At 47.1% G+C, this 26,912-nt stretch overlaps 1 protein-coding gene across 3 annotated transcripts in view; it reads left to right on the top strand.

The window, feature by feature from the left end:
• Positions 1 to 26,912, top strand: part of ACSBG1 (acyl-CoA synthetase bubblegum family member 1) — a 628,810-nt gene that overhangs the window by 49,662 nt on the left and 552,236 nt on the right. For 2 of the 3 annotated variants that reach the window (XM_086959412.1, XM_086959411.1), the window contains exon 1: positions 2,576 to 2,673. The exons of the other annotated variant lie outside the window; for it this stretch is intronic. In XM_086959412.1, coding sequence (XP_086815538.1) covers positions 2,588 to 2,673 — 86 coding nt within the window. In that variant the 5' untranslated portion in view covers positions 2,576 to 2,587. Of the gene's footprint in view, positions 1 to 2,575; positions 2,674 to 26,912 lie in introns of those variants that run through there. 3 annotated transcript variants of the gene reach the window in all.

Genomic DNA, 26,912 nt, shown 5'->3' with positions numbered 1-26,912 from the left:
GGAATGACCACTAGAAAAATTAAAATCCGCATCCAAGAACATAAGAGTGCGATTAGGTATGGGAAACATTCAACGAAACTGACCAACCACTTTTTAGATAAAGGTCATGCCTATACTGATTTACAGTGGGTGGTTTTAGAAAAACCTTGGATCCCGCCACACCTGACAGACCCTTCAAAGTTTCTATTCCGCAAAGAACAACAGTGGGTATATAGACTGAGAACAGACACAAGGGGTCTAAATGATGAAATACCCTGATCTCTATTTAATACATTATTCTCATACGTCCATTACAAAATATGACATTTGGGCAGTGAAATCACTATGGAAAAAGATGAAAATAATGTAGCGGTTGAGAGGGGCAGAATGAAAAGAATGTCTATACCTTTTGACCTAGAAGAGCGAATGATATGACCTTGCGAATAGGTCTAGTGATTTTTCATAATCACCCATACACACTTATAATAAATACTCTTGAGGACACGCACCTACATTTTAATTTAATATCTGTGTAGTTTATGACTCATCTATATCGTCCTTGAATTATTGACATAGCCGACATGGGCATCCATAGTATTAAAGGATAAGATAATAATTGGATGTACCAAAGGGATGTGTCTAACCGCTACAGGGTCCCAACATGTTTGAACAAGACGTCCGCGTTTCCTGTTCATTCAACATTTACCGACTTAAATAAACTGGTAGATTGTTTCGCATTATAACAGCGAGGCAATGACAGTATTAAAAGCACATGCGCGTAAAGTAGTGTTTCCGACATACAACGAGCAAGCGCATGCGCAGAGTATGGTATGCTGACGCATGTGCAACAGAATTACAGGCGATCGAATGGACCGCTAAATGGAAGGACCCCTCCGCCTTGCACAGCGGCAGACAATTAAGCCGCCAGCATATAAACACGAACAAGCCTTCCGTTCGGTACCTCTCGGGCGAGCTCATTTTCGCGACGAGGTACCGACGGAAAGGTAAGCTACTAGCTAGGAAAACCTTTGTTTTTCAATGGGTGACTTTGACTTTACAAAGATAATACTATTTACACTAGCTAAGATAACCTTTGATTTTTCAATGACTGACTTTGACTTTGCAGTAAAGATAATAGTATTCACACTCTAAACTTTTAAAGAATACTATGTTCAATTTGACCCAATTTGAATATCTGCCACTTGTGCACTTGAGGTCTTTTGTTTTCTGCCACACCTAGTCGTGCTTTTTGGCCTCCTGTTTAACAGAGCAATTAGGATTTAAAAGCATAAACGGTGTAGTAATCTTCAATAATTTCTGCACCTCTTGTGTTTTTTCCCCGCAGTGCGGGGTCTCCCTCCTGAGCAGCCTGCCAGGTAGAGGTGAGGCTGGGCTATCCTACAGTTAAGGGTTAGTCCGTTTCGCTTATGAATAGTGATAAGCAAAATTACATTTGTGACACAGTGACAACGCACAATGCGCAAATTCTCATGTGATTAATTTATTGTTTGGTTGCCTCTCTCTTCTCTCTCCCATAACTATCCCCGTGTCCTGTTTCATGTGTTTTATCCATAGATACCTTGGGTATGACCTGACAAACAAAAAAAAAAGCAGGAATACTGGTGGTGTATAAAAATGTATTATTTATCACATAGTTGCAGCAGCAATGTTAATATCTGGTCCTGAAGAAAGCCGCTGATACATAAGTTTGATCAACAGGCTGAAACATGTTGACCACTAAGTGACAGTGGTTCTATATCCATACCACTGTGCTGTTGTTACATTTTTAATCCTGTCAGGTAGAACACATCAATAAAGCAATTAGTGATTCTATCTAGGCAGTTTTAATTCACATTTCACTCTTTCACACAGCGCTGCAAACCTCACTACAACCCACCATCTCACATATGGGATTACTATCCTACTCCCTATCAATCTAAAACATCTCTGAGCTCCTTCCTTAAATCCTGAAGTAGTAGCTCCCAGTGGTGACTAGGTTTTCCACACTGGTAAGGAGGACCCATATGATGCAGCATGTCACCCTCGGGTGAGTGAGGGTTCTTATCCTTAAGGGATGTCTTTCCCTGTGAATAACACTTTTTGTTAGTTTAGAGAGACAGGGCAATTCTACATATATTGCTTACACATGCATGAGATTGTATGTGTATAATTTGTTTTTTGAGTCTTAGTGAGGGAACATACACCCACAGGTCTATACATTTTCCCTCCTGACAGGCTCCCCGGCCATATTCTTAGAGTATGCTCTGACTGCCAACAAAGTCCTGCCCTGCTCGGCTACGATTTACAGCTAACTCATCAATTTGCATGTAAAAAGACCTCGGGGCTCATTGAAATTCCTCCCATGTAGGAATGGAGAAAACAGAATAAAAAGAGAACTTTCAGCAGTGAAAAGTTGAAGATTCGTCAAATTATTGGTGGAAACGAGGCTGTTCGCGACCCACCATGACTTGCACTGTTGCCCTTGTTTTACTTCAAATGAAACAAACCCTCACTGTTTGCTGTTTGCCTGGAGCTGCTGAATGGAGGGCTTGGCTATGCCCATTTGATTTAGAGGTCTCCTTTCAGCAGCTTTCGGTGGGTTTTCGACATGCCTTTCAGAGCAGAGCACGCCAGGAAAGAGGCAGCAGCGCCTACCGTGCGGCTACTAGCAGCTCAAGGCACCTGCGCCCACAGGTAGGTGCACTGGAAATACATTATGCTATTATGCTATTATAGACCCGAGTGCAATGTAAGGACTCGTGCGAAATGAGGAAGCTTCTTTGATGCTGTGATGTATGTCACATGCCGGAGCAAGCAGAACAATTAGTCTAACTTGCATTCCTAGGATTGTTCATATCGTGGACCGAGGGCATGTTGAGAGATGGGAGGTCCACTTATTACTGGTTACTGAACTCTGCTCACAGACCTTGAGAAGTGTGTGAAAGTGGCAGCCGCCGAGGCTGGATGGTTACTTAGGTGTGAAATAGAATCAATATGAATATGGAAGCCAAATGGAATAGAATTGTACCATATTTGAGAATTTTGGAATACATAATATTGCAAACATATTTTACACTTAAAACACTTAAAATGTTGCACGCTTCATGTGCTATGCAATGGACAGCAGTAGTTCTTTCTGAGTGGCATTACAAGTTTTACTGGGATTGGACAGTGTCCGAGTAGACTGTTGAACTTTTTCAAATCGGACTTCATCAAACACTTTGCCCTCTTTCCCTGGGATGTTCATTTTCGGGTGCAAATTAATCACCTATTGCAGTGGGATTCTGCATTTACTGGGTGCACAATATGTTCCACATTCTGTCTTTAGAAACTACAAAAATAACATATTTTGTGCCCAGTCAAAGGAGCACAAGCCAAAAATGTGCGTGATTTGCCTACACACTATGTACCATATTTTGTTTTGTGAAAATTGTACATAACTATGATCTGCGGGTGTGTTTTTTGTGCCTGGGCCGGAATGCCACATCGGAAGCAAACAGATTAAGAATTATTGGCGGAGTTCTGAATATATAGAGAACCAAAATCCTGGTACAAAGAGAGGCGTAATGGTTAAGCCCTTGTTGGTAATAGAGCCATTTTATTGTAAACTATGGGCAAATGTACGACGAAGTGGCGGAGCGTGTTGTTAGCCTCCTGGGCTTAACGATATGCTCCGCCACTTTGGAAACGCAAGGCTGCACCATATTTACAAGGATGTGGTGCAGCCTTGCGTTCCCCCTTGTGATGGCGCTAAGTTTAAAAACTTAGGAGCTAATTTACAAGGCCCTTGCGCCACTTTTGCGTAATTTTTAACATGGGAATAGTGATGCAAAAGTGGCGCAAGGGGCTTGTAAATCTGCCCCTTAGTGCCAATGTAGGCACACTTGCACCAGAGTGCAAGGGTGTCTGTGTGCAGGGGAGGGTTGGTTATGTGTAGGAAGGTGTCCCTTCCTGCACATAACCAACCCTAAAATGCCAATTTGTAACTTTCATGTGTGCTGCTTCAAGCAGCACACATGAAAGTTACAGAAATTGCATTTTTAAAAAGGTCTGTTTATGTACAGGAAGGGCAACCTTCCTGAACATAAACACACCATGGCAATTGGCTTTTTCCATGTGTGCAAGGCAGCACACATGGAAAAAGCAAAACAGAGGAGAAATAATGCATTTCTCCTTGTTTCCCCACCTTAAGACCAGGGTTTTCCTGGTCTTTAAATTTGGCACTGCCTCCTATGTACGCCACCCTTGTACATAGGAGTCAGCGTCAAATACAATGGGTGTTGCAGTGGAACACCCACCACAACACCCACTGCACGCCCCTTCCATGCTAAACATAGCGTGAAAGGGTGCGTTATGTACAAGGCAGCGTTAAGCCACATTAAGTGGATTGACGCTGCCTTGTACATAAGGCAAGGCCCCTAAAGCCACGGGAACGTCACAAAAAGCGATGTTCCTGTGGCGATAGGGGCATGTACATATGCCCCCTGAATCTGCAGCAAAGTAGTCACGATGTAACCAAGAACTGCAAGTGAGGCCTTTTGACAGTTCCAGTGCTCTTGGCGATAGGACTGGAACCACTGGCCAACTGGATTAGAGGGAAGGCACTTCTCAGGGAACAGCGTGGGGCTCCGACTGGGAGGATGTGGTCTCGCTGTATGCAGACGACCTGCAGCTGTCCCTCATGGAACCGGAGGACACGATCAATAGGATTCTTAGGTCTTTGTGGTTTTCGGTTGGCTTCCGAATTACGCATCAATTGGGCAAAATCGTTCCTCTACCCGCTGGCGGGATGGTGACCGCAGGAGGGATGGACATGTCACATACCGCTATGGAGAGGGATCCAATATTTGGGGATTTTCGACACCAGGTGCCTTTTGTTTTTTTCTTTGACTCTAACTAACCTGAGAAAAATCCTTGAGAAATACAAGCAGGACGCAAACACCTGGAGCAGGCTACCTATATCCATGTAGTTGTTTAAATACTTTATTTTGGTCGACAACCATAAAAGCAGAACTTATTAAGAAACACATTGTATATTAAATTAATTAATACAATCTAAGAGCTAAAATTCCCAAGAGAGGGAGCCACAGTTTTACATTTTGAAAATGTAATACAATCTATACAAAAAAGTCAGTTTCACAGTTTATAACACAATTCCAAAATCAGTACTGCCTTAAATCAATATTTTGCTAAAATAAATGCTTTCTTGGCAGGTTGTGTTTGATAGTTGGCAGAACAGAAGTGTGCAGTCAGTACTTAAGGCCATACACTCTCAGGAACCCACTGTTAATTCCCAAGTTCTAGATCTAGAATTTGATTCAGATGGGTTATTCTACACTCATGTAGGGGTTTGGCCAACAACACCTCTTAGATAACTGTCAAAACATTTCTGTGTGTGTATATATTTGTATAATATGTGTATAATATATGTATGCAATATATGTGTATAATATTTGTAGCAAAATCTTGTAAAGCATAAAGTATGTAATCTGGATGTTTTTTCTTTTTATTCTTCAAACGTTTTTTGAAAAACGTAGTTAAGTTGATTATTGGGGTATTTTAAACAAGCATCATATTTCGTCATTTTAGCACCTCCTTTGCAGCCATGACATGTTTTGCCCCTTTAAATTGGCATGCAAGCCTGGGGCTTCATCAAGGCTGAAAATACATAAAATAAACAGAATGCAAAGAAAAACCTGGCATTAGCATCCATTTGACCTGAAAAAGCAAACTAATTGAAAAATTGTTGCCACACTGTGAGAAGACACCGTCACCATATAAAAACTGCTGATCGTTGTGCTCCTTAGCCTTATCCTATATAATTCCTCGATAGGTGAGAGTGAGCACAAAATAAAATAACTAAAATGGAAGAGTGTGCTCTAAATGTTCCATGTAATTTTAATGTTGGAATTCTAATACCAACTTAATAAGTACACTGGCACAAGTCAAAGGATACCTTTTTGCTTGATACGTTAGCAATTTGGACGGAAATTCTCTGTATTCTGAAAAGTGTAACTAACTGTAAGAAGAGAAACATAGGAAAAGTCAATGCTCAAACTATACTCAAAGGTAATACAGAAATACAGTCGGCTTCGCAAGAAAAAATATATCTTGTGACTAGTCAAATGCCAGAGAGAAAATAAGGTCAAAGCAACAGACTCTCAAGGGGGAAAAAGTGCTTAGATCAATAGTTTAAATTCTGAGGGGAGCACAAAATGGAACACTGTTCAAACCACTTAAAAATCTCGGTCTGGAATTCCCATCCCAATAGAAAAGTCTCTGAGGTCCTGTGTAGTAATGTAAAGCTTCCCTGCGATCTTCTCCAAATATTGCTGTTGGCTTCTAAGTCGGACACCATTTTCATTATGCAGCATAAGGATTTGAATCTTTTCTCACTGTCTATGAAAAAAGAGATAGTGGTTGAGCATCCTCTTAAACTAATATATTACCAAGAGGATTCGTATTGGAATCTCCTTTTTTGAGATCAGAAACGTTTTTTAACAATGTCTAGTAACTTTGAATATTCAAAAGAAAAAAAAAACTAAAGAGCAATTATGGTAAAGCCTGATAATTTGAAAACAAAAAACCGATATGCAAGATTGTATAATGCCCATCATCTTTGGTGTGTTCTGTAAAGTCGGGCATCATCTTAAGTGTACTATTTTTTACGATCAATGTAGAGATCCGATATCAAGAAGTATATTATAATATTCAGAAAATTTCAATATTAAAAAGAGAGAGAGACAGCTAAAAGATAATTATAGTAAGAACTGATAATTTAAAAAAAAAAATGGGATAGAAAAGGCAAAAGTTTGATATTGTATTCTAGACTGATTGGAAAAATATTGAAGTGGGCGCCATCTTGGGTGTATTATAAAACATGAAGAGATACAATTACTACTGTCATCCTAAGCGTGATAAGAAAGGTGGGAAAATAAACAGAGGAACAGGATCTTACGACATTGTAAAAGCGCCTATTAACTACCTGCTAATTTATGTTCATATAAAAAATTAGTCCATTATGATCTCGACCCTTTTGATAAGTTTTAGATAAAGAGATGAAGAAAATACGGCAGAACTGTGAGGATACAGGGAAACTACGGTACAAGTGATATTTAATGCAACATTAACCTGTTAAATCTTCTAACTAAGAGTGAAGAATTATGACGTTCTATATTTCTAAAGGATATATGATTAAAATAAGTTCAACAGTTTAACAATGTAGGATGTTTTCTTCATTGGAACCACCTAGGCATTTTTGCATGCTTGTTACGCCCATGATTAACAGTTTCCAGACTCAAGATATGTTTGCTTTCTCTTTTACGAGGGCCAACTGCCTATTTCCTTCTCGTGGATTTATTTAAAGTTTCTCAATCCCAAAAAAGGAAAAGGTCTATGGATTTTGGTGATGTAGTTCATAATGTTCCACCAAAGGTAATGCTTTGTCCTTTTTCTTTTAATATTCCTGTAATGTTCTTAGATCCTTTGTTTGAGTAGGCGGGTTGTGCTCCATATATAAGATTGATTACAGGGGCACGTGCTCAAATAAATAACATAAGTGCTTTCACAGTTAATCCAGTCTTTAATGTAGCACTTATGCCAATTAATCGTTGTTTCCAATGTCTTTTTTGTCCAATTTACAAAACGAGCAAATGGAACAGGCATAAAACCTTTTGGTTTATCCAGGAAGGTGCCTCCTTTTTTTCTTTTATCCAGACAATGTGGCATCCATTTTGACAGAGGTTGGCAGCTCTCCTGAAGCTCCTTTGGGGATAACTTTGCAACCTTCTTTGTATCGATGGGATGTTGCTTAATAGTGTCTAGTGTTTGCATACAATCTTTTCGATACAGTAATTACCATTGGAGCATTGTGTAACAAATCTATTCTGTGATGATATTTTGATTTGTAGCATCTGGCAGAGGTTCACTTCTATTTGTCCGTTGACGTTCTTGCAAGGTCTTTGACAAGATGACTGGGTTATATCCCCTGTTAGTTAATCTACTGATGATCTCTGCAGCTTGCTCCTGATAGTCAGTCTGATTGTTGCAGTTTCTTTTAGCATGTCGAAATTCACCTTTAGGGATATTGGTGATGGTGGTCATGGGGTAACAACTAGTGGCACGTAAGACTGAGATAGATGCTATGGATTTCCGATGTATTTTGTTTTACAGTTTGTTGTTTTCTACATAGAGAGTTAAGTTTCCCCTTTGGAGGTGAAGGATGACACAGTAATGCCCCATTTTGTTTTAGATAATGTATTGATGTTTTCCTTTAAATGCGAGATTGATCCTTGCCAAATTAGTAGTATGTTGTCGATGTAACGACCCCAGAAGATAATGTTAGTTCCCAAATCTCTCAGTCTACAGTCAGTATTTTTCAACTTCCCTCATTGCTAGGCAGGCAAACGGTGACACACATTTTGTTCTCATTGCTGCCCCTTGTCTCTGTAGGCAGATGTTGTTGTTGAATATGAAAAAGTTATATGACAGAATTCCAGCATCTCAATATTCATTTAATTTGTTTCCAAAATGTGTACTGATCTTTTTGCATAATGCTTTTTTTATTGCTTCGAGCCCATCTTTATGTTTAATGGAAGTGTATAAGCTGACAACATGTATAGCTGCCAATATATAGTCGGGTTCCCAATCAATATTGTCTAGTTTCCTCAGGACATCTTTTGTGTCCCGAATGAATGATGGAAGGTTCTTCATAAACGGTTGTAGTTCATTATCAATATTCTTTCCTAGTCTTGAACAGATTGAATCAATACCTGCAATAATGGCTCAAACCAACTGGTGGTAAAAAATGATTGGTTCTTCGCTGAACAATGCAGGTCTATGCTGCTGGCGGACTGGTGGGCCATGGACGCTCTGGGGTATGTTAGACAGTTACACAGGAAGGGGAGGCTGTGCTTACTCCCATCTGCCACAGTGATGGTGATCCAAGCATGGAGGGAGGCCACTACAAAGACTGGCTGGAGTGGAAAAATCCCACTGGAAACACCTCTGTGGGACTCAGCGGCCTTGGCTCCACTGCAGACTGTAGGGAGTGGAAGGAAATGGGATCTATTGGGGATATCAAAAGTGGTAATGTATAGACCGAGACAGGTATGATGTCATTTGTCGAACTCCAGATGCAATATGAACATACAGGTGCCCAATGCCTGTGATATCTACAAGTCAGGCACATTCCATTGAAATGCATAGATATGCCAGAGGAAGTACCTGATGAAAGCCATCTAGAATATAGAGTGCTCAGATCCCCACTTCACCGTCATGCAATCTCACAGATATACAGGACACTGTTAGCCAACACCTCACCACCTCTGAGAACTGTGGAACAGGTGTGAGGGAGAACTGGGTGTCATTAAGGACGGTGGTTGGGCAGACGCCTGTAGGTATCCTTGCAAGGTCGCAGTTAGGGCAGAGTTCCAACGTTACCAAATCCAAATCCTCCACAGAGCATACTACGCTTGGACGCAAACACAGGCAATGGGAAGGCGCCATCTGATTGGTGCCTGAGAGAGTGTGAGCAATGGGGCACTTTGAAGCAAACATTGTGGGACTCATCTAAATTGTGCCCGTTTTGGACTGGCTCCAAAACAGGATAGCACAGGCTCTTTAACAGCCGCCTGAACTCATTCCTAAAGTGGTATTGCTGGGAGTTTGGGGGTCAAACAAGGGACAGATACACACTTCTATTATGCAACATCACCTTAATGGGGCTAGTTGGGGCATTATTCATTAATGAGGCCACCAATGTGCCAACGGTGGACAGGTGTGAAGAAAATATGGTTTGGTACATGAGAGCTGAGTGGCAAATCTATAGACCTAGAGCATGCCAAGTAAATCACTAAGATATGGGTCCCTTGGCAGGGTCTTATGGAGGACATGGGTTAAGTGATCTTCCCCTGAAACCCTGGAACTGTTTCACACAGCGGGAATGGGGTATGATGGTGGGGAAGTAGCTACTGTATGCCATGAAGCATGGTCTGGAATCCCCCGGAACCTGAGGTGGGACTACAGGAGATTGTGTAAGACACTCTGGAACTGAGCAACTTTTCCTTTCGATCCAGTTGGCCGGCGTCTTGTTAGGGGGCTGGGAGGGGAGGGCAGACAGGGTATTCCAAGTTGTTATTCTGTTCCTGCCCAAATGGGAAAACGTGACTAAAAATGGCTTTTTAATAAAAAATAATGTATCTATATATGCCACAAACAAAGCCTAAAGGCAATGGAGAGCTGTACAGGGTTAAATAAAGGATAGAGTCAAAAATTAATTGAAGGTAGCTGCTTTGTGAACTGTTACTGCATCATGATGTAGTGTTCTTTAAAGGTGTACATCTTCAAATCTTTCCTGAATTGGAGCAGAGTGGAGGAGAACCTAATGGTAAAGGGAATATTATATCACATCCAGTAAGCATATATCAAAATGGCACGTTGTCTTACTTTTTGTTGTTTCCGTTGCAGTGCTTAATTTGTAAAATATTAAGTGCAGGTGCTCAAATTTTTTTAGGAGGTCACACCCACGTTACCGGCTCCACCCACTTCTTCCACTGGCTCCACCCACTTACTCTATTGGCTCTACCCACATCCTCAACTGGCACTTCGGAAAGCCAGATGTAATACTCAGTGATTCTATGATATACAGGGGGTCATGTCTTTAAATAATAAACATACTGGGTCTTTCCATCAAATATCCAGGTGCATTAGGCTTACACAGTCATCATATGCACTATAACATCTCCAAATTCACTGCACACGCACTGCAATGCACATGGCTGCGACATAATCTATCCTGCAAACATAGGTAGTGCACGGTGGTAGGTGGTGTTCTCCACAGAGCTGAAGGTGGGATAGTGGTGTGTATGCGCTGCTGCTTTAATAATAGGGTTCCTCTTAAGTGGTTGTTTTTGGCACCCTCGAGCAAAGGGGCGAGAGGGACTCCTGCTTTGACTGAGGTGCAGTGTGCTGTGAACGAGGGAGGACTGGGGGAGTGGCTTTCAGGGCTGGAAAGACAGAAACTTCCTGAAAGCAGCATCCCAGCCACCATTGGAACGGGTTACTAACCCCTTCCAATCTAGTAGCTCAGCCCCTCCTAGATTCTTATTATCCACAGAGCTTACGGTTAGTCTATTAAATCAAACCAAATAGATGTTTTTGTACAGCAGGAATGCTGAACTCACAAATTGGAAATCACAAATGAAGAAAAAAGTGGCTCTGAAAAATAAAATATTTGCATAAGATGACGTAATGAGACCAGTTTATGGGTCATGTACAGGACAGATCAAAAGGATTCTTCAAGTTAGCATACCAGGGGGTTATGATTTTTCGAGGTCTTCAGAGGTATTAATATGTGGATGGAGCCCCTGTCTCAGTAGGATTCTGAAAGCTCTTTCTTGTTGATCACTTAAGGTCAAGCACCCTTTGAACTGTGCAGGCAGACAAAACAATCATTTGCAATGCAATAGGTCTCACATTTACGCAAGTTTAAGCTATTGGCAGTGTAAATGACAATGCGTTTTATTAATGTTTCAAAAACCAAACCATACATAAAAGGCATTGTCATTTACAATGCCTATAGCTCAAATTCGCATAAATTCAAGACCTGTTGCATTGCAAATTAATTGTTGTTTGGAGTATTTTGGCTGATATGGTGTTCTTTCTACAATAAAACATGGCGTGGGGAGGAGGAGCTTCGCGGGCAAGCAAGATGGCCGCGTAAGCTCCGAGCTCCGGAGACCCTCCGACCCTCCGCATAAATCCTGATCGAAATCCTGTTCCACGGTGGTGGATTCTTGTTGGTGAATGGTCGTTGAGACGGGATCTGCTGTCCGATTCAAAATCCGACACTTCTTGACGAAGATACGTCGTGCTGAAGATTCGTGCCAGGGATGGACCATTGTCTCGGTGATGGCCGACGGCAGCGACACTGAAGTGCATGATCGATATGCTGAGTGAGTGACTTCTGCACCAGCCTGCGGAGTAAGCGAAGTTGCGGAGTGGCCTCTCGTTGACTGAACATCTGCGGCTGCCACGCTCCGCACTTGCTTGTGTACCCGCGGGGGTTTCGGTGTGCCACCCTTTGTTCTATCCCCGGCTCCAACATGGCGGGCAAGGGCGACCCAGACAGAACGGTGAACCGGGTCAGTAGGAAGACGGTCCAACCCCAGACAAACAAGATTGACCGCTATGCCCAACAAAGGACCTCGCCGACGGTGGCCGCCCATTCAAAAGACACTCTACGTGCAGGTTCGCCGGACGAGTCAGAGCCGACACTCCGGGACATCATGGGGGCTATAGCCGGCATCAGAACGGAGATGCACAAGCAACACGAGGTCCTGACGCACAAGGTTGATGCCCTGGCGATCGACCTCAACCTGATCGGGGCCGACCTTGGCGGGACCAATGACAGAGTGAAATCACTAGACATTAAAACTGCGATCCTCACGACTGATGTCTCGGACCTGCAGATGGAGGTCCGGAACCTGAGGTCTGTTAACGATCTTTTTTCGAGGCGGTTGGAAGATTTTGGGGGACGTGCCGGGCGGCAGAGCGTTCGAATTGTTGGGGTTCCGGAGGGTGCGGAGGACTCGGCCGCCGACCTCTTCGTCGAGGACCTCATGGAGACTCATCTGGCCCCTGCGGGCCTCAGCCGTTTCTTTTCAGTTGGGCGGGCCCGCGGAGTGCCGGGTGGGCCGCCAGGGTCGGGCGCCGCGCCGCGGCCCATCGTGGCCCGCCTGTTCGGCTTCGGAGGTCGAGGTGTGGTCCTGCGGGCCTCGGGACGGCATGGGCCCCTCGGGTTCCGGAGCGCGGATGTCAACTTTTGCCCGGACTTTGCTGGGGCTGTTCAGAGACGGCGTCGGGGTTTTGCGGGAGTGGAGCGGCGGCTCGGAGACTTGGGGATGGAGTGCTTGGTGGTGTTCCCCGCTGGACTGCGTGTTGAACGCGATGGTCGTGCTGTGTTTTTCGACATGCCTGAGGTTGTGAGCGACTGGCTCAACACCTTGCCGCACAGACGCGAGGAACGGGAGGAACATTCGGAGGGCGCCTCGGGAGGCCCCGATCGTCAGGAGTAGAACTCATTTCACTAACTTTGTCGGTCAGTGTTCCTGTTGACTATGACCTACAAGCCATACTGTTGCACTTTATTGTGAATATCCTTCTTCTTAACATGGAGGGTGGCGGGGGGGACTACGTGATCTCCTTTCTCCTCTAGGGTCTATTTGTAGCTTAGTTCATGGGGCGACAGGCACACTGATGGTTGGGGGGCTATTTAGTCTGCTGCAGGGGTGCAGGGTGGGGGGTGGTGTGTGGGTTGGTTTTGTTTGCTTTCTTTGTTTCTCCTTTCCTTTTCTAAGGCAATGCAACGTATGCTCTAATTCTTTCACTGTATCTATGAGGCCTACTGGGGTCGGCGGGGGCCCGAGATTTGACGATGGGGGGTAGGAAATTAAAAGTTCTTTGTTGGAATGTTAATGGCTTGGGTGACCGCATCAAAAGAGGGGTGGTTTTGCAATTGTTTAGGAGAAGTATGCCTGATGTTATTTTGTTACAGGAGACGCACTTGGTGGGAAATACGTGTCATGCGCTCAACAGGAAGGGTTTCAAAATGGTGGCACATTCAGGGTTCTCCTCGGGGTCCCGGGGGGCAGGGATTATGGTGCGCACGTCTCTCCCATTTGAGATTGATTCCAGTGTCGTGGATGAGAGGGGGCGGTACGCTGCCGTCATGGGGAGATGGGAGGGGCGGTCCCTGACTCTGGTTTCAGTTTATGTTCCCCCGGGGTTACAAAACAACACTTTTCAGGACCTTGCAGGCGCCATTTTGGGCCTCCCCGAGGGGTTGCTTATTGTGGGTGGTGATTTCAACTCAGTCTCCTCGGGGACCTTGGACAGACATCCGCCCAGAGATCTCCGTAGTTCACAATCCTGGTTGCCCGATTTCCTTGACACTATGGGACTGATTGACTGCTGGAGACTTATGCATCCCACCCAGAGTCAATACTCTTTTCATTCCGGGGCGCACGGTAGCCTCTCTAGAATAGATTATGTCCTGGCCTTGGCGGCCCATGCGCCGTCGATTTCCGAGGCCCGCATGCTGGCGAGGGGCATCTCGGACCATTCCCCGGTCTGGGTGTCTTTCGACTTTGACATTGTGGTTACCGAGCGGCCTGTAGTAGTTAACCCGCGGTATTTTCGAAACCCGAAGACGCGCGGACTCCTGGCCAGAGCTATTGAGCTCTATTTTACTGAGAATACTGGGTCGGTCGCAACAGCTGCCACTTTATGGGAGGCGTTCAAGACAGTTCTGCGAGGTGAGGCTCTCACCCTCATAGCGGACGTCCGCAGGCACAGAGATGCCGACATGATGCGTATCGAAGCAGAGATTATAGAGCTGGATTCCCAATTGGAAGCGGGCCCGACGCCTGAGTTGCTCCATACCCTCTCGCTTAAGCAATCAGAATATCGCGATATTGCCTCTGATGCTGCCATCGTCATGGGTAGAGAACAACAGGGTAGAATTTATGATGTCGGAGACAAGGCGGGCAAGCTCCTAGCTTGGCTTAACAAGAAGGAGAGAGCTGGTCGTGTAGTCCCGGAGGTGTTGGGGGACGATGGCCTGCTTGTCACTGATCCGAGGGCAATAGTTGAGTCGTTCTCTGACTACTTTCAGGGCATTTACACTTCGGTCTCGGACTGAGACCGACTCCTGTGCACTTTTGGCGGACATAGATCTCCCGTGCCTGTCGGAGGCGGACAGTGAGGATCTGGACAGGGACATCACTGCGGACGAGATAGCCCTTGCCATTCGCTCCCTCAGATCTGGTAAGGCGCCCGGCCCCAATGGCATTCCAGTGGAACTGTATAAAATCAAGGCAGATGTCGTTTCTCCGCCCCTGCGGAGCATGTTCCTGGAGGCGCGAGAGACGGGCATGCTTCCCCACGACCAGAGGCTGGCCACCATTGTGGTTATCCATAAGGAAGGGAAACCAAGAGATTTGTGCCGATCGTATCGTCCCACCTCTCTGTTGAATGCAGAGCCTAAGATTCTTGCCAAACTGCTGGCCAATCGTTTGATTGGCGCAATCGGCGACTTAGTGCACCCGGATCAGTCGGGCTTTATTCCACACTGCAACACTGCCCTTAACCTTCGGAGACTCCACGGAGCCCTGGCTAGGGCCCATACACTCAAGGAGCCAGCTGTTCTGGCGTCGTTGGATGCCACGATGGCGTTTGACTCCCTTGAATGGAACTACCTGTGGGCAGTGTTGGCGAAGCTTGGCTTCGGTCCGGAATTCGTAGGGTGGGTTAAACTTCTGTATGCCAGTCCGCTGGCTAACGTGACGGTCAATGGTCGAGTTTCCGCGTCCTTTGCTCCTCAGAGGGGCACTAGGCAGGGCGGTCCTCTGTCGCCCCTTTTGTTCGCACTGGCTCTTGAACCATTGGCAGCCTGGATACGGAACCACCCTGACATACACGGTATTCGCTGGTCCCCTGGATTCGAGGACCGAGTGTCATTATATGCAGATGACATCCTTCTGTATCTTACCTCCCCTTGCAAATCTCTCATCATGGCATGTGACGTGCTTCGACTCTTCGGTCAGTACTCTGGCCTGGTCATTAATTGGTCGAAGTCGCATCTATACGCTCTGAGAGGGGGGACACCTCGTCTTCCGAGGGACTGTGGCATTCAGGTGGCGAGACAGGGATTCAAATATCTGGGGATCTATATCTCCACTGACCCCAAGGCACGCTATGAGAACAATTTGCTTCCCCCTCTTGTTCGTCTCCGACGTGATGTAGAGGGGTGCGGTAAACTTCCTCTCTCCCTGCTTGGGCGCGCGGCGTTATTTAAGATGATGTCCCTGCCCAGATTCCTGTATGCCCTGCAGAATACTCAAGACCCGGTCCCGGCCAGATACTTTGGGGAAATCGAGAGCTTGCAACGTGCCTTGCTATGGGATGGCCGGCCACGCATTGCTATCACGAAGCTCACGCTCCCGTGGTATGACGGTGGCATAGCATTACCCGACGTGCCGAGATACTATTGGGCCTCTCAGTTGGCGGCCATTAATCACGGTCTGTACGGCCCGGCGGACAGTCCAGGGTACGCCATGGATCGGTGGCTCCTGGATGGCGGTAAATATCATAGGGCGCTCTATACGAGATCTCTTGATAGGCGGATGTCTGGGCCAACGAAAACCGCTGTGCACATCTGGAGAACGATCACAAAGGCACAGGGGTGGAAAGACAAGCCTACAATGGCAACTCCACTTTATGACTCCGAGATTTTGGGTAAACTGTGGCACACTAAGGGGTTTGATAAGTGGGACATGATCGGGATCTCCAGGGTGGAGGACATGATGTTGCGAGGGGAGGTGAAGTCTTTTGCCCAACTACAGACGGAGTTCCAGCTGGGTGGAACGGAATATTTTCGGTACGCTCAGCTGCGACATGCACTCCTTTCCGCCATGCCGGAGGGCGAGGCAATTCCCGAAAGTTCTCCCTTGGAAGACCGGATACTGGACGGCCACATGCCGGACAGCGCTATTTCTTTGACGTATAAAAAACTGATTAACGTCCGCACGGATCTTCGTTTGGGGGTGAGAGATCAGTGGGTGCGGGACGGGATAGAGATCGACGACAAGGATTGGCAATGTGCTGTGTCATCCCCCAAGGAGGTCGCTATCCCTGCCCGTCTTCGATTGGTGCAACTGAAGATCCTGAACAGAGTCTACGTCACTGGCCCCAGATTAATACACATAGGACATTCGGTTGACGGCCTCTGTCGGCGTGGCTGTGGTGCTCTCGCCACCTTCATGCATATTATCTGGGAGTGCAGTGTGATAGCTTCCTACTGGAGGCGGGTACACACGATCATGAGTGAGGTGACCGGGGTAGAAGTACACGCGGAGGCCCGGAGATGCCTCCTAAATATCTGGGGTCCAACAGATTATAACACTGCTCAAACCCAGTGGGTAACCCTTGGGAATATGGTCGCAAAGCGGGACATTGCACAAATGTGGGGAGCGACAACAGCCCCGAAAGTGGTACAGTGGAAGGCCAACATGGATTGCTGTATGTTCCGAGAAAAGACTGTGTATGTGGCCAGGGGTAAACCCAAAAAATAGCAGAAGTTGTGGGGGGCTTGGAACGAGTATAGGGGTGACATCTGCATACCACCGGAATCCGCTCCATTGGAAGAACACTTGACCCCATAGCCTATAACTCCAACTGACGATTCTGTATCACCACTATCCTGTGTTTCCTTCCCCCCGTGGTTCTCTGTATCCATATTGTTTTGAATCTAATTGTTATCAATGTGGCTAGCTGACTCCTCGATTAGGCCTCACTGCATAATGGTTTAATTGCCTTCTTTCTTAGCGCTAGTTTTGGCGCCTCTTTCTGTACTTGTTCCTTCTTCTTATAAAATATAAAAAATGAAAAATCATAACCTTCACCCGTTCTGGTACCTCGCTTCTTGCACTCTGATTTATTGCTCTTTGAGTTGCTGCCTAGCCTCCGGGATGTATGGCTGAATAGCTGTGTGCACTATTTGAAAATAAAGGTTTTAAAAATGTAAAAAAAAAACAAAAAACATGGCGGATCAGGTAACAAGCCAAAGAGCGTAAAGTGTGATTAGAAAAGAAGGAAGCAGGACAAGTTTGTTATTTAATAGGGTGAAAGTAACACCATTATGCATATTCCATTTGAACCAGTGAAACAGGCATTCAAACAAGTGAAACAAGTGAGTCGAAAAAAACAAACAGGAGCGAAACTACAACTGAAAATTAAAATGAATTACAACAGTTTATAAAATAAAACCACTTACCACCAACTTGGGTAACTTGATAGACCATGAGTCAGTCTACACACAAACAGTGTACATTCAAAAAAGGCCATCTTAAGAGTGTTTTTAAAGCAGCTAGTGGTGGGGGCCTGGGGAGAACACAGCAAGGGGAGATGAGGTAGCAGGGGCACTGAAGACACGAGACGTAAAAAAAAGCAACAGAGTATTAAGCAGTGACTTGGAAGGTAATAACAGTCTTGTTAAATTACTTATGGATTGAACATCGGCTTCTCATTATAATCACGCCATTATCTACAATAAGTTCGTTTGTCACTTCGTGTTTTCTGTCAATGGGGAAACCTGCAATTATGTCCTTTAAGTGGATCGATAAAAAGATTACATAAGCATATTAAAACTAAAACGTTTTAGGGGTGCCGCTCGCAGTTGTGTGGAGTGGCGAGAGGAGTTCGGTAGCTGACCTGTGTCCCAGGCATCAGTGGATTGGGTGGAAGAAGATTCGGCGTTGCAGCGGGACTGCGAGTCCCAGGAATCTAAGCGGCGTGCTGACCAGCCGCACCTGGTGACTATTCCCGATTGACTGCCCCCGCCCCCCTCTCTGGGTGCCCAAAACCACGACTCGCGGCTCCCGCTTCGTGGGTGCAGCTTGCAGTTGTGTGGAGTGGCGAGAGGAGTTCGGTAGCTGACCTGTGTCCCAGGCATCAGTGGATTGGGTGGAAGAAGAATCGGCGTTGCAGCGGGACTGCGAGTCCCAGGAATCTAAGCGGCGTGCTGACCAGCCGCACCTGGTGACTCTTCCCGATTGACCCCGACCCCCCCCCCCTGGGTGCCCAAAACCACGATTCGCGGCTCCCGCTTCGCGGGTGCCGCTCGCAGTTGTGTGGAGTGGCGAGAGGAGTTCCGTATCTGACCTGTGTCCCAGGCATCAGTGGATTGGGTGGAAGAAGAATCGGCGTTGCGGCAGGACTGCGAGTCCCAGGAATCTACGCGGCGTGCTGACCAGCCACACCTTGTGACTCTTCCCGATTGACCACGCCCCCCCCTGGGTGCCCAAAACCACGACTCGTGGCTCCCGCTTCGCGGGTGCCGCTCGCAGTTGTGTGGAGTGGCGAGAGGAGTTCAGTAGCTGACCTGTGTCCCAGGCATCAGTGGATTGGGTGAAAGAAGAATCGGCGTTCCCCGATGGGGATTCAACGGATACTAGACGGGTTTGGGGATTTCTGTAGAATGCATGGACTGGAGATTAATACAGAGAAAACCAAATTCATGATATTCAACCCCTCCTTTACAACTAGGCCCAATCCAACACTAGGTTCGGCTAGGCTGGAAAGGGTCAGAACGTTCCAGTACTTGGGGATAACTTTACACAAGAACTTATCATGGGGTCCTCAGATAGCATCCCGTTTAAAGTTGGCCCAAATGTCAGGGGCAATTCTGAAGGTCGTGAATACATCAACCTATAAACCCATTAGTCCAGCCTTGGAGATGTACAAAACCCAAGCCAAAGCAGCCGCATCCTATGGTGGCGAGTTGTGGGGTGACAAAGCCGGGACAGAACTTGTCAGGATAGAAAATAACTTCCTCAGACGCCTTCTGGTTCTCCCCCAAGGTACACCCTTGTTACCTCTGAGATTAGATCTGGGGCTCCCATCAATAGGGGATGAATTGGCACTTAAACCGCTGAGGTTTTGGCACAGGCTCTGGTCCACTGGTGAACTTGCCCACTATAGGGAAGACCTTAAGCATGTTATGAACCTTAACCATCGTGACAGAATCCCGTGGTTGGCCTACATCAAAAGAGAATTCTATCGCTTGGGACTTCCTGAGTTGTGGGAGGTTCCTGAAAGAGGTTGTCAAAAGGTGCCACGCAAAAGGCTCGCTGAAATATTCAAGGAGAACAGTTTAGTCTTCCTTGTGTGTGCATCCAAAGTCGGCACCCTAACTGAACGATTTCTGGACACCAAAAATTCTTTCGCCTTTGAAGGTTTTATGGACATTATATTTCCTATATTGTATAGTTTTTGCAGTTGCCAAGTTTTTAATGGCCATGTGGCAGGTAAGGGGAAAAATATTAAAAGATTGATCTTCTGTAAAAAGTGTTATGAACTGTAATGAAATTGAGTTAATTGTCTCCTCAAGCCCAGATCCTACAGGGAAATGAACTAGTTGTGAAATAGACCCTGCCTTGTTTTTATTGTGTGTTTGATGTGTTTTAAATGTTTTAATGGATCTTTTATGGTCTCAAATGGCCGAAATAAAGAATTTTTGGATTGGAAAACTTTTTTTTTATCTGTAAGGAAATTCGCACTGTGATGTTGTGGGCCCTAAGGTGACATTGCAGGGAAAACAAGACAGACAATGAAGTGCTCCGTGTGACTGGAGCGCTGGAGAGGTTTGTCTAGCTGAAGATGATCATCAATCATCATGGCATGGACGGCAGGCGCCTGGTGGCTACGCTACGTCGCACTTGCTACTACACTACTTGTTTACTTAACTAACTTCCTGCTTACATCTACTTAAACTTAGGGTTTGTTTGTTGACGTGGTGGGCCGGGCGGCTGGCCTGGATTACTAAAAATCTGTATGTTTGCATTCGAAATAAAATACTTTGTTTTTTTTATATTATTGCGCTAACATTTTAAGACCAGGGGTGAACTACTACCGCAGACGCACGCAGACAATGTGCCAGGTAGGTGCTCATTCTACAGTAGACTAGCATACTTTTTCAAGGAGTGGGGGCAGGGGTGGCTTTAGGCATGTGCAAACTGTGCACCTGCACAGGGCCACCAAACCCCAGGTGCCACCACGCCAATATATATCCTTAATATAATAATTCTCTGAGGATGGATGCATATTTGCGTGGTGGCCCCTGGCAGGGATTTGGCGGCCTCGGGCTCGGTTCCACTTCCAAACACCCTGACCCCCCCTCTTCACTGGCCTCCGCAATCCGCACTGACCGGACCCCCTTTCCAGGGCCCCTTATCTACCCTCCCTAGACTAGAGTCTAGAGCCGCCCCTGGTGGGGGGTGTAGGATCAAGGGAACGTCAGGGGAGGGGGCCGGGGACCGGGTGGGTTGTCAGTCAGTCAGTGTTCGAAAATACAGCAAAGTCAGAAGAACGTAGACACGCAGTGACTGCAGAGTGCAGACAGTGCACTGCGGTGCGTGCGTTAACTGAAAGAGCACACTGGGCCAGGCGGGCCTGCAGTGCCTGCCTCACCATGTGCTGCAGCTGTTGCCTGTTACTGTAGTATGTGGTACAAAAGGGGGTGGTGATGGACAGAGCATCTGAATCAATCAAACACTCACACCCAGTCAAAAGATCTGGGTTTAATCCATCACCGTTCTTAAGCCCACTCTGCCACCCCAGTTCAGACATGGCTATATGCAAACCAGTCTGACCCTGTGCCTCATGGGAACAGTCCTGCCCGAACTGCCAAGCCATGTCTTCCCTGGACCGGAAACAAGCTTCAGAGGATCGTTTTCTGGCATTCCAGCCGTCTTCAGCCCGGCTTGCTTGAATCCAGTGGCAAAGTGAGCAAGGGACTCATGTCTGAGCATACCCTGCCACACTTATGGTGGCCAAAAGCGGCACAAAAGGGGGTGGTGATGGACGGAGCATCTGAATCAATCAAACACTCACACCCAGTCAAAATATCTGGGTTTAATCCATCATCGTTCTTTAGCCCACTCTGCCACCCCAGTTCAGACATGGCTATATGCAAATCAGTCTGACCCTGTGCCTCATGGGAACAGTCCAGCCCGAACTGCCAAGCCATGTCTTCCCTGGACCGGAAACAAGCTTCCGAGGACCGGTTTCTGGCATTCCAGCCGTCTACAGCCCGGCTTACTTGAATGACTGGACCGGTCATTGCGATCTTCTCCCTTACTCTGAATGTTGCATTGTGGTTGTTGAAGTTCGCTTGTCCATGTTCGTGGACTGTGTCTCGGTGTTCGAACTTCTTGGACCTCTTGCCGGTCCACTCTGCCGATGCTGGCAGGCTATCTTCGGTTCTCTTGCTGGAACACTTGCTATGTCACTGTTTGTTGACCCTTGCTTTGGTCACCTCCTTTCGCGACCCCCGGTGGGTCGGCTTTTGGTGCGTCCATCTGGCTGGCCGGCTTCTTGGATGCGTCACGTTGTGTGACCGTCCGGGTTCTTCGTGCGACCATCTGTTTAGTTGGCTTTACCTTCTGTGTCAGTCCTCATGCTTTGCCATCTTCCGTGTGCTCGCTCTTCGCTCCGTTACGGTGCTTTAGCGTTGGCGCGCTTTTGTCCGCGCTCTTCCTGTGCTTCATTAGGTGCGGAGGGTTACGTCACCACTCCTTGTTGCCTCTTCGTGTTCAGGTCATTCCCGTTACTTCACGGGGTGTGCTTGCTTTCTTTCTGGGACCCTGGAGCAGTGTCGACGGTCGTCGCGCTTCCTCACTGTGTCGCACTTGCCTGATGGGGAGTCTTGGGACCACTGTATCTTCGGGTGGTGGTCCTGCAGTTTCTTCCCTGCGGTTGCAACGACAACCTGTGGCCATCAGGTGCCACTCCGCCTGCTGTTGGTCTCTGATTGTCCCCGTGCGTCAGATGGTCTGCGCCATTGCTCTGTCTCCTGCTCCTTGTCACTGCTTGTGAGCGTTAGTCCTTGCGCTCTCCTTCGTGGGCTCCTGGTGCTTTCTTGCACTTTGTCACTTTCTCTGTCGGTGTTGTGGCTTGGAGCCACTAGGAGTATTGCTGTGTGTTTGGGTCTCCACGCAAACAACCAGATGAAGCTGCCTCTGCAGCCACTTTATATCCTGGCAGTCTCTGCTTGTGGTGCCTTAGTGCGGCATGGCTTGCGTGTGTCAGTTCTTTGCTTGTGGTGCCTTACATCTGGCCCTGTCTTTCCTTGGAGGTAGCCCCCTGCCAGCAGGATGACTCTCTTCTGGTTAACTCTCGCTGGGGACACCGCAGCAACACAGTCTCCTATTTCGCCTTCACTGCAGGCTACTCCTGTTAATATTTCGCCTTCACTGCAGGCTACTCATGTTAAACTTTCCTGCTTTCATTTGCACTTGAGATGCACCGTTGCCCTACAACCACTAGGTGGCAGCACTGGCCCATCTGGGCCGGGAAACAACCTTTACAACGCAACTTTTACAACGCTCTACCATTACAACGAAACTTTTACAGCGCAACATCCATTACAACGCATGCCATTACAACGCAACCATTACTACGCATGATACTACAACGCATACCACTACAACGCATGTCATTACAACGCATTCATTACAACGCATACCATTACAACGCATAGCATTACAACACATAGTACCCTTACACTATCAAACACTTACCCTACTGTTGCACCCCCTGGAGTTAGAATAGTAATTTATACCCCTACACTATCCAACACTTACACTACTATTGCACCCCCTGGAGTAAGAATAGTAATTTTTACCCCTACACTATCCAACACTTACCCTACTATTGCACCCCCCTGGAGTTAGAATAGTAATTTTTACCCCTACACTATCGAATACTTACCTTACATGCAATGTAATGTTATGCGTTGTAATGGTATGCGTTGTAAAGGTAGTACGTGATGTTATGGAATGCGTTGTAAAGGTAGTTTTTAAAAATTCATTGTAATGGCATGCGTTTTAATGGAATGCGTTGTAATGGATGTTGCGTTGTAAAAAATGTGTTGTAAAGGTATGCGTTGTAAAAGTATGCGTTGTAACATCATACATCCGTCTGGGCCTCCTTTCCCTGTCCTCTGTAGTTTCTCCCCTATTGCTGGTTCGTGAGCATCTTCCCAGGCTGGCTGCCGCTCACGCCCCCTCACTCGGACTTCTCTCCAGGCTGCAGGCTGTTCTCCCCGATGTGGGTGTCCTCTGTGAGTATCTCATCTCCCCCCCTTTAGCACTGGTGCTTGCAGGGGGAGGGGGGGTCAATGCTCCGGTGAGGCGGCCACACAGTTCCTTTCGTGTTGGTCCTGGCCCGCAGCAGCCTCACAGCACCTGCGCTCACTTTCGGCGGTGGAGGGGGAGGGCGCTCTTCGCTCCTCTCACCCCCTCGCTCATCTGCACTGCTGCTTGCCTCTCTCAGGGTGGCAAGCCCTCTGCCCTTGCTCCCGACTTCCTCTCCCTCTCCCCGCAGCAGCTTCTTCATTCACGCGCTGCCCGGGGCGGGGGCTATCGCCGCCGCCGCTTCTATCCCTGCGAAGTGGGCACTTGCACGAATTGCTGTCGGCCTCAACTGCCACGTGGGTGGGCTCCCCTTGCTGGGCATTTCTTGGCGGCGCTAACTGGCGGTTGCCATAACTTCTCCTCCGGCCACAGTGGGTGGGCTCCGCTTGCAATGCTCTCTCGCCCGGTAGCCCTCCACACGCTGCGGGCGCTTCTCTCCCCAGTTCATTCACCCTGCCGCCGCAGCCTCACATCATACGCGCTGCGCGGCGGGGGACAGTGGACGCTGCAGGCAGGCCGCGGGTGGGCTCCGCTGGTCTTGCCACAATAAAGGGGGCAGTAGTCGGCGTCGCTCGCACTTTTGGGGCACAGTAAATGTTTGTAGCGGGTGGGCTCCGCTTTGTAGTGTTCCGGGCGGCGCTAGCAGGCAGCCGCCATTAGTACCGTTGTGACCGTCGCGGGTGGGCTCCGCTTTCGGTGCTGGTCACTGCAGACTCACCTTTGGCCAATGGACCACTCTTCTCACGCGGGTGGGCTCCGCGAAGGCTTCAGCACAGGTGGGCACATTCGCGGCTGACGCGTGGGCTCCAGTCGGTCCGCTCTTTCCTTCATGGCACCGCCACAGCAGGGCGGGTCTCGGAAGGCCTGAGAGGTGCGGAGTGGGCTCCCGGTCACCTCCTCATCATTGTCATTCAGGCCCAGGGCTCGCCACACGCCCCGCGGCTCTCTCGGCGGCCGGCGCCATTCCTGCGGGGGAGGGGGGAGGCGCGACATCACCCTGCAGCTCTCTCCCCTTTCCCCACAAATTTTCTCTGGTAGCTGTGGCACGCAGGGCACAGCCCCGCCTCATCGCCAATGTAAGGTTTGTGAGGGGCGCTAGGCCCTCATTATGCTAGGTGGACAAATAAGACACGGACACCAGAGGAGAGTTAGGTAATGGGCCCTGAGCACGTGCGCTCAGCCCCTTTTATTAGCCATGGTCATCTGACCTATGATGCCTGGTGGTGGGTGGGTGTTAGGTGTGGTGTGCTGTTACAATGGAACTGAGACACTAGACCGTGTCTTACGTTACTACACCAGGGAAGCTGAGCTTGTCGGTCCCCTAGGCAGCGGTGCAGGTCGTGATGGTTCTGTAAAAGATGCATATGTGACGCAATCCTATTCCTTCATGCCATATATGAGACACACAGTGGATGCAGGATGCCCTTAAGGGGGGCCAGTGTAGAGTCAGAGAGAGTCCATGGAGCAGGGTGTTCACCATCATGTTTCATGATAATGAAGACCTGAACAGTAGTTCTATAGTTGCTTTCTTCTGTAGAAAGAGCTGGCACCAGGCCATCTTTGTTGTCTTGGCAAACTGTTTCTTGAGTATGAAGGTGAATCCAAAGTGACTTGGTATTGGGTGAAAGTTGGTGTTTAACGCTATCAAGGTTCACGTTATTAAACCAGATTTGTCCTATTTCTTGCTCATTGTTCTTGGCTAATAACAGGAATTCTTTCTGGACAATCAGGTATGGGTGGGTTGTAGATACTGTGTGAGCCATTGGATGCCTCTAGCATAGAAGACTTTCAACAAAATCCCATTTGTGGTGCATTTGTACTTATTATTTGTTTAATGCACATACAAAAACGTTTCAAGGCTCTGGGAAGATAAATTAAACACAACAAAGCAGATGAAATATAAAATAAACAGGTTAAGTATAGGCATATGGGGTTGTCAAGTGCCTTAGAATTGAAGCTGTTTAAATACATGGGTTTTAAATGCCTTACAAAAAGGAAACAGGTGGAAGCTTGATAAGATTTCTTCTGGAAGTCAGTTTCATTCTCTAACAGGTCCATCAAGGAAAGCTCTGTCCCTAAGGTTTACTTCCGGGTTTCAGGAATGACCAGCATCAAGGGACCTACAGGTCTCAAGGTTCTAGGACGTTGTACAGCATGAATTTATATTTTACTTATTGTGGGACGGTGCAGTGGAGAATGTGATAAGTTACGGCCAGGCCCTTGAATAGTACCCCCTTACTGACTGCCAATAAAGTTGGTTCAAAGTTAGTAATGTGCTGAAACCTAGGTCTGCTCGTAATAAAGCAGGCTGCCGCATTCTAAACCATCTGTAGCCACCTCAGAGTCCCCTCTGATTTCTCCAAAATAAAAGCATTACCCCGGTCAATATGAGATGGAAGTGGTGCTTGTAATACCAGCAGGTGATAGGTATGATCTAAATATTGAAGAATTTGTAGAGCTTTCGGAAGCAGGTTCTAGTGAGTCACCTGATGTCCTAGCAACAGCTCGGAATTGAGCTGGAAGCCCAGGCTTCACACAATCGTGTTGGTGGCCACACACTCTGGCCAAGTCTTTTTGTTGGTGCAGCTTAAATATAAGTGGGTTCTCATCAATGTACAAATAGAACTGTGCCCCAGTTTCTTGTGTAGTCCTGCCTGGGGTGCCATGTAGATGCTGAACAATAGCGGTGACAAAAGTTACCCCTGCTTCACTCCATATGTAGACATCTTGGGCTCCTTTGTGAAAGGTGGCATTATTGTGGATTGTATACGGCCAGTTAGAAATCAGCAGAAGGAATGTAATGTCAATGGATCACATCCTAGCTTTTAGAACCTTTGTACCTGTATAGCTGATGATATCAAATGCCAGCAAAAGGCCCAACAGGGCCAGGGCAGCAGTTTCCCTCATAGCGACCATGAGCAGTAGGGCCAAGAGGTTTACCAAGCTGAATTACCTAGTTATCAGGACTTCTGTTTACTGTTGACATGGAGTATCTATACCACCAAGATATAAATTGGCTTCTGTGTATCTTAAAGAGTAGAGTTATGAGAAATAGAGTATTAAGAGGAGAAGTTCTCTGAGTGATTCTCTGCATTAACAAGTGCAGATCTCTTTGGGGAGGCTGTGTATTAGAATTAGTAGAACTCACAGTTTTTGATGATTTTACTGGGAGCAACCTTC

Source organism: Lissotriton vulgaris, chromosome 2_2, assembly GCF_964263255.1.
Source record: "Lissotriton vulgaris chromosome 2_2, aLisVul1.2, whole genome shotgun sequence".
Lineage (NCBI taxonomy): Eukaryota > Metazoa > Chordata > Amphibia > Caudata > Salamandridae > Lissotriton > Lissotriton vulgaris.
Note: the sequence above shows the minus strand (reverse complement) of the source record. Positions and strands in the feature narration are given on the sequence as shown.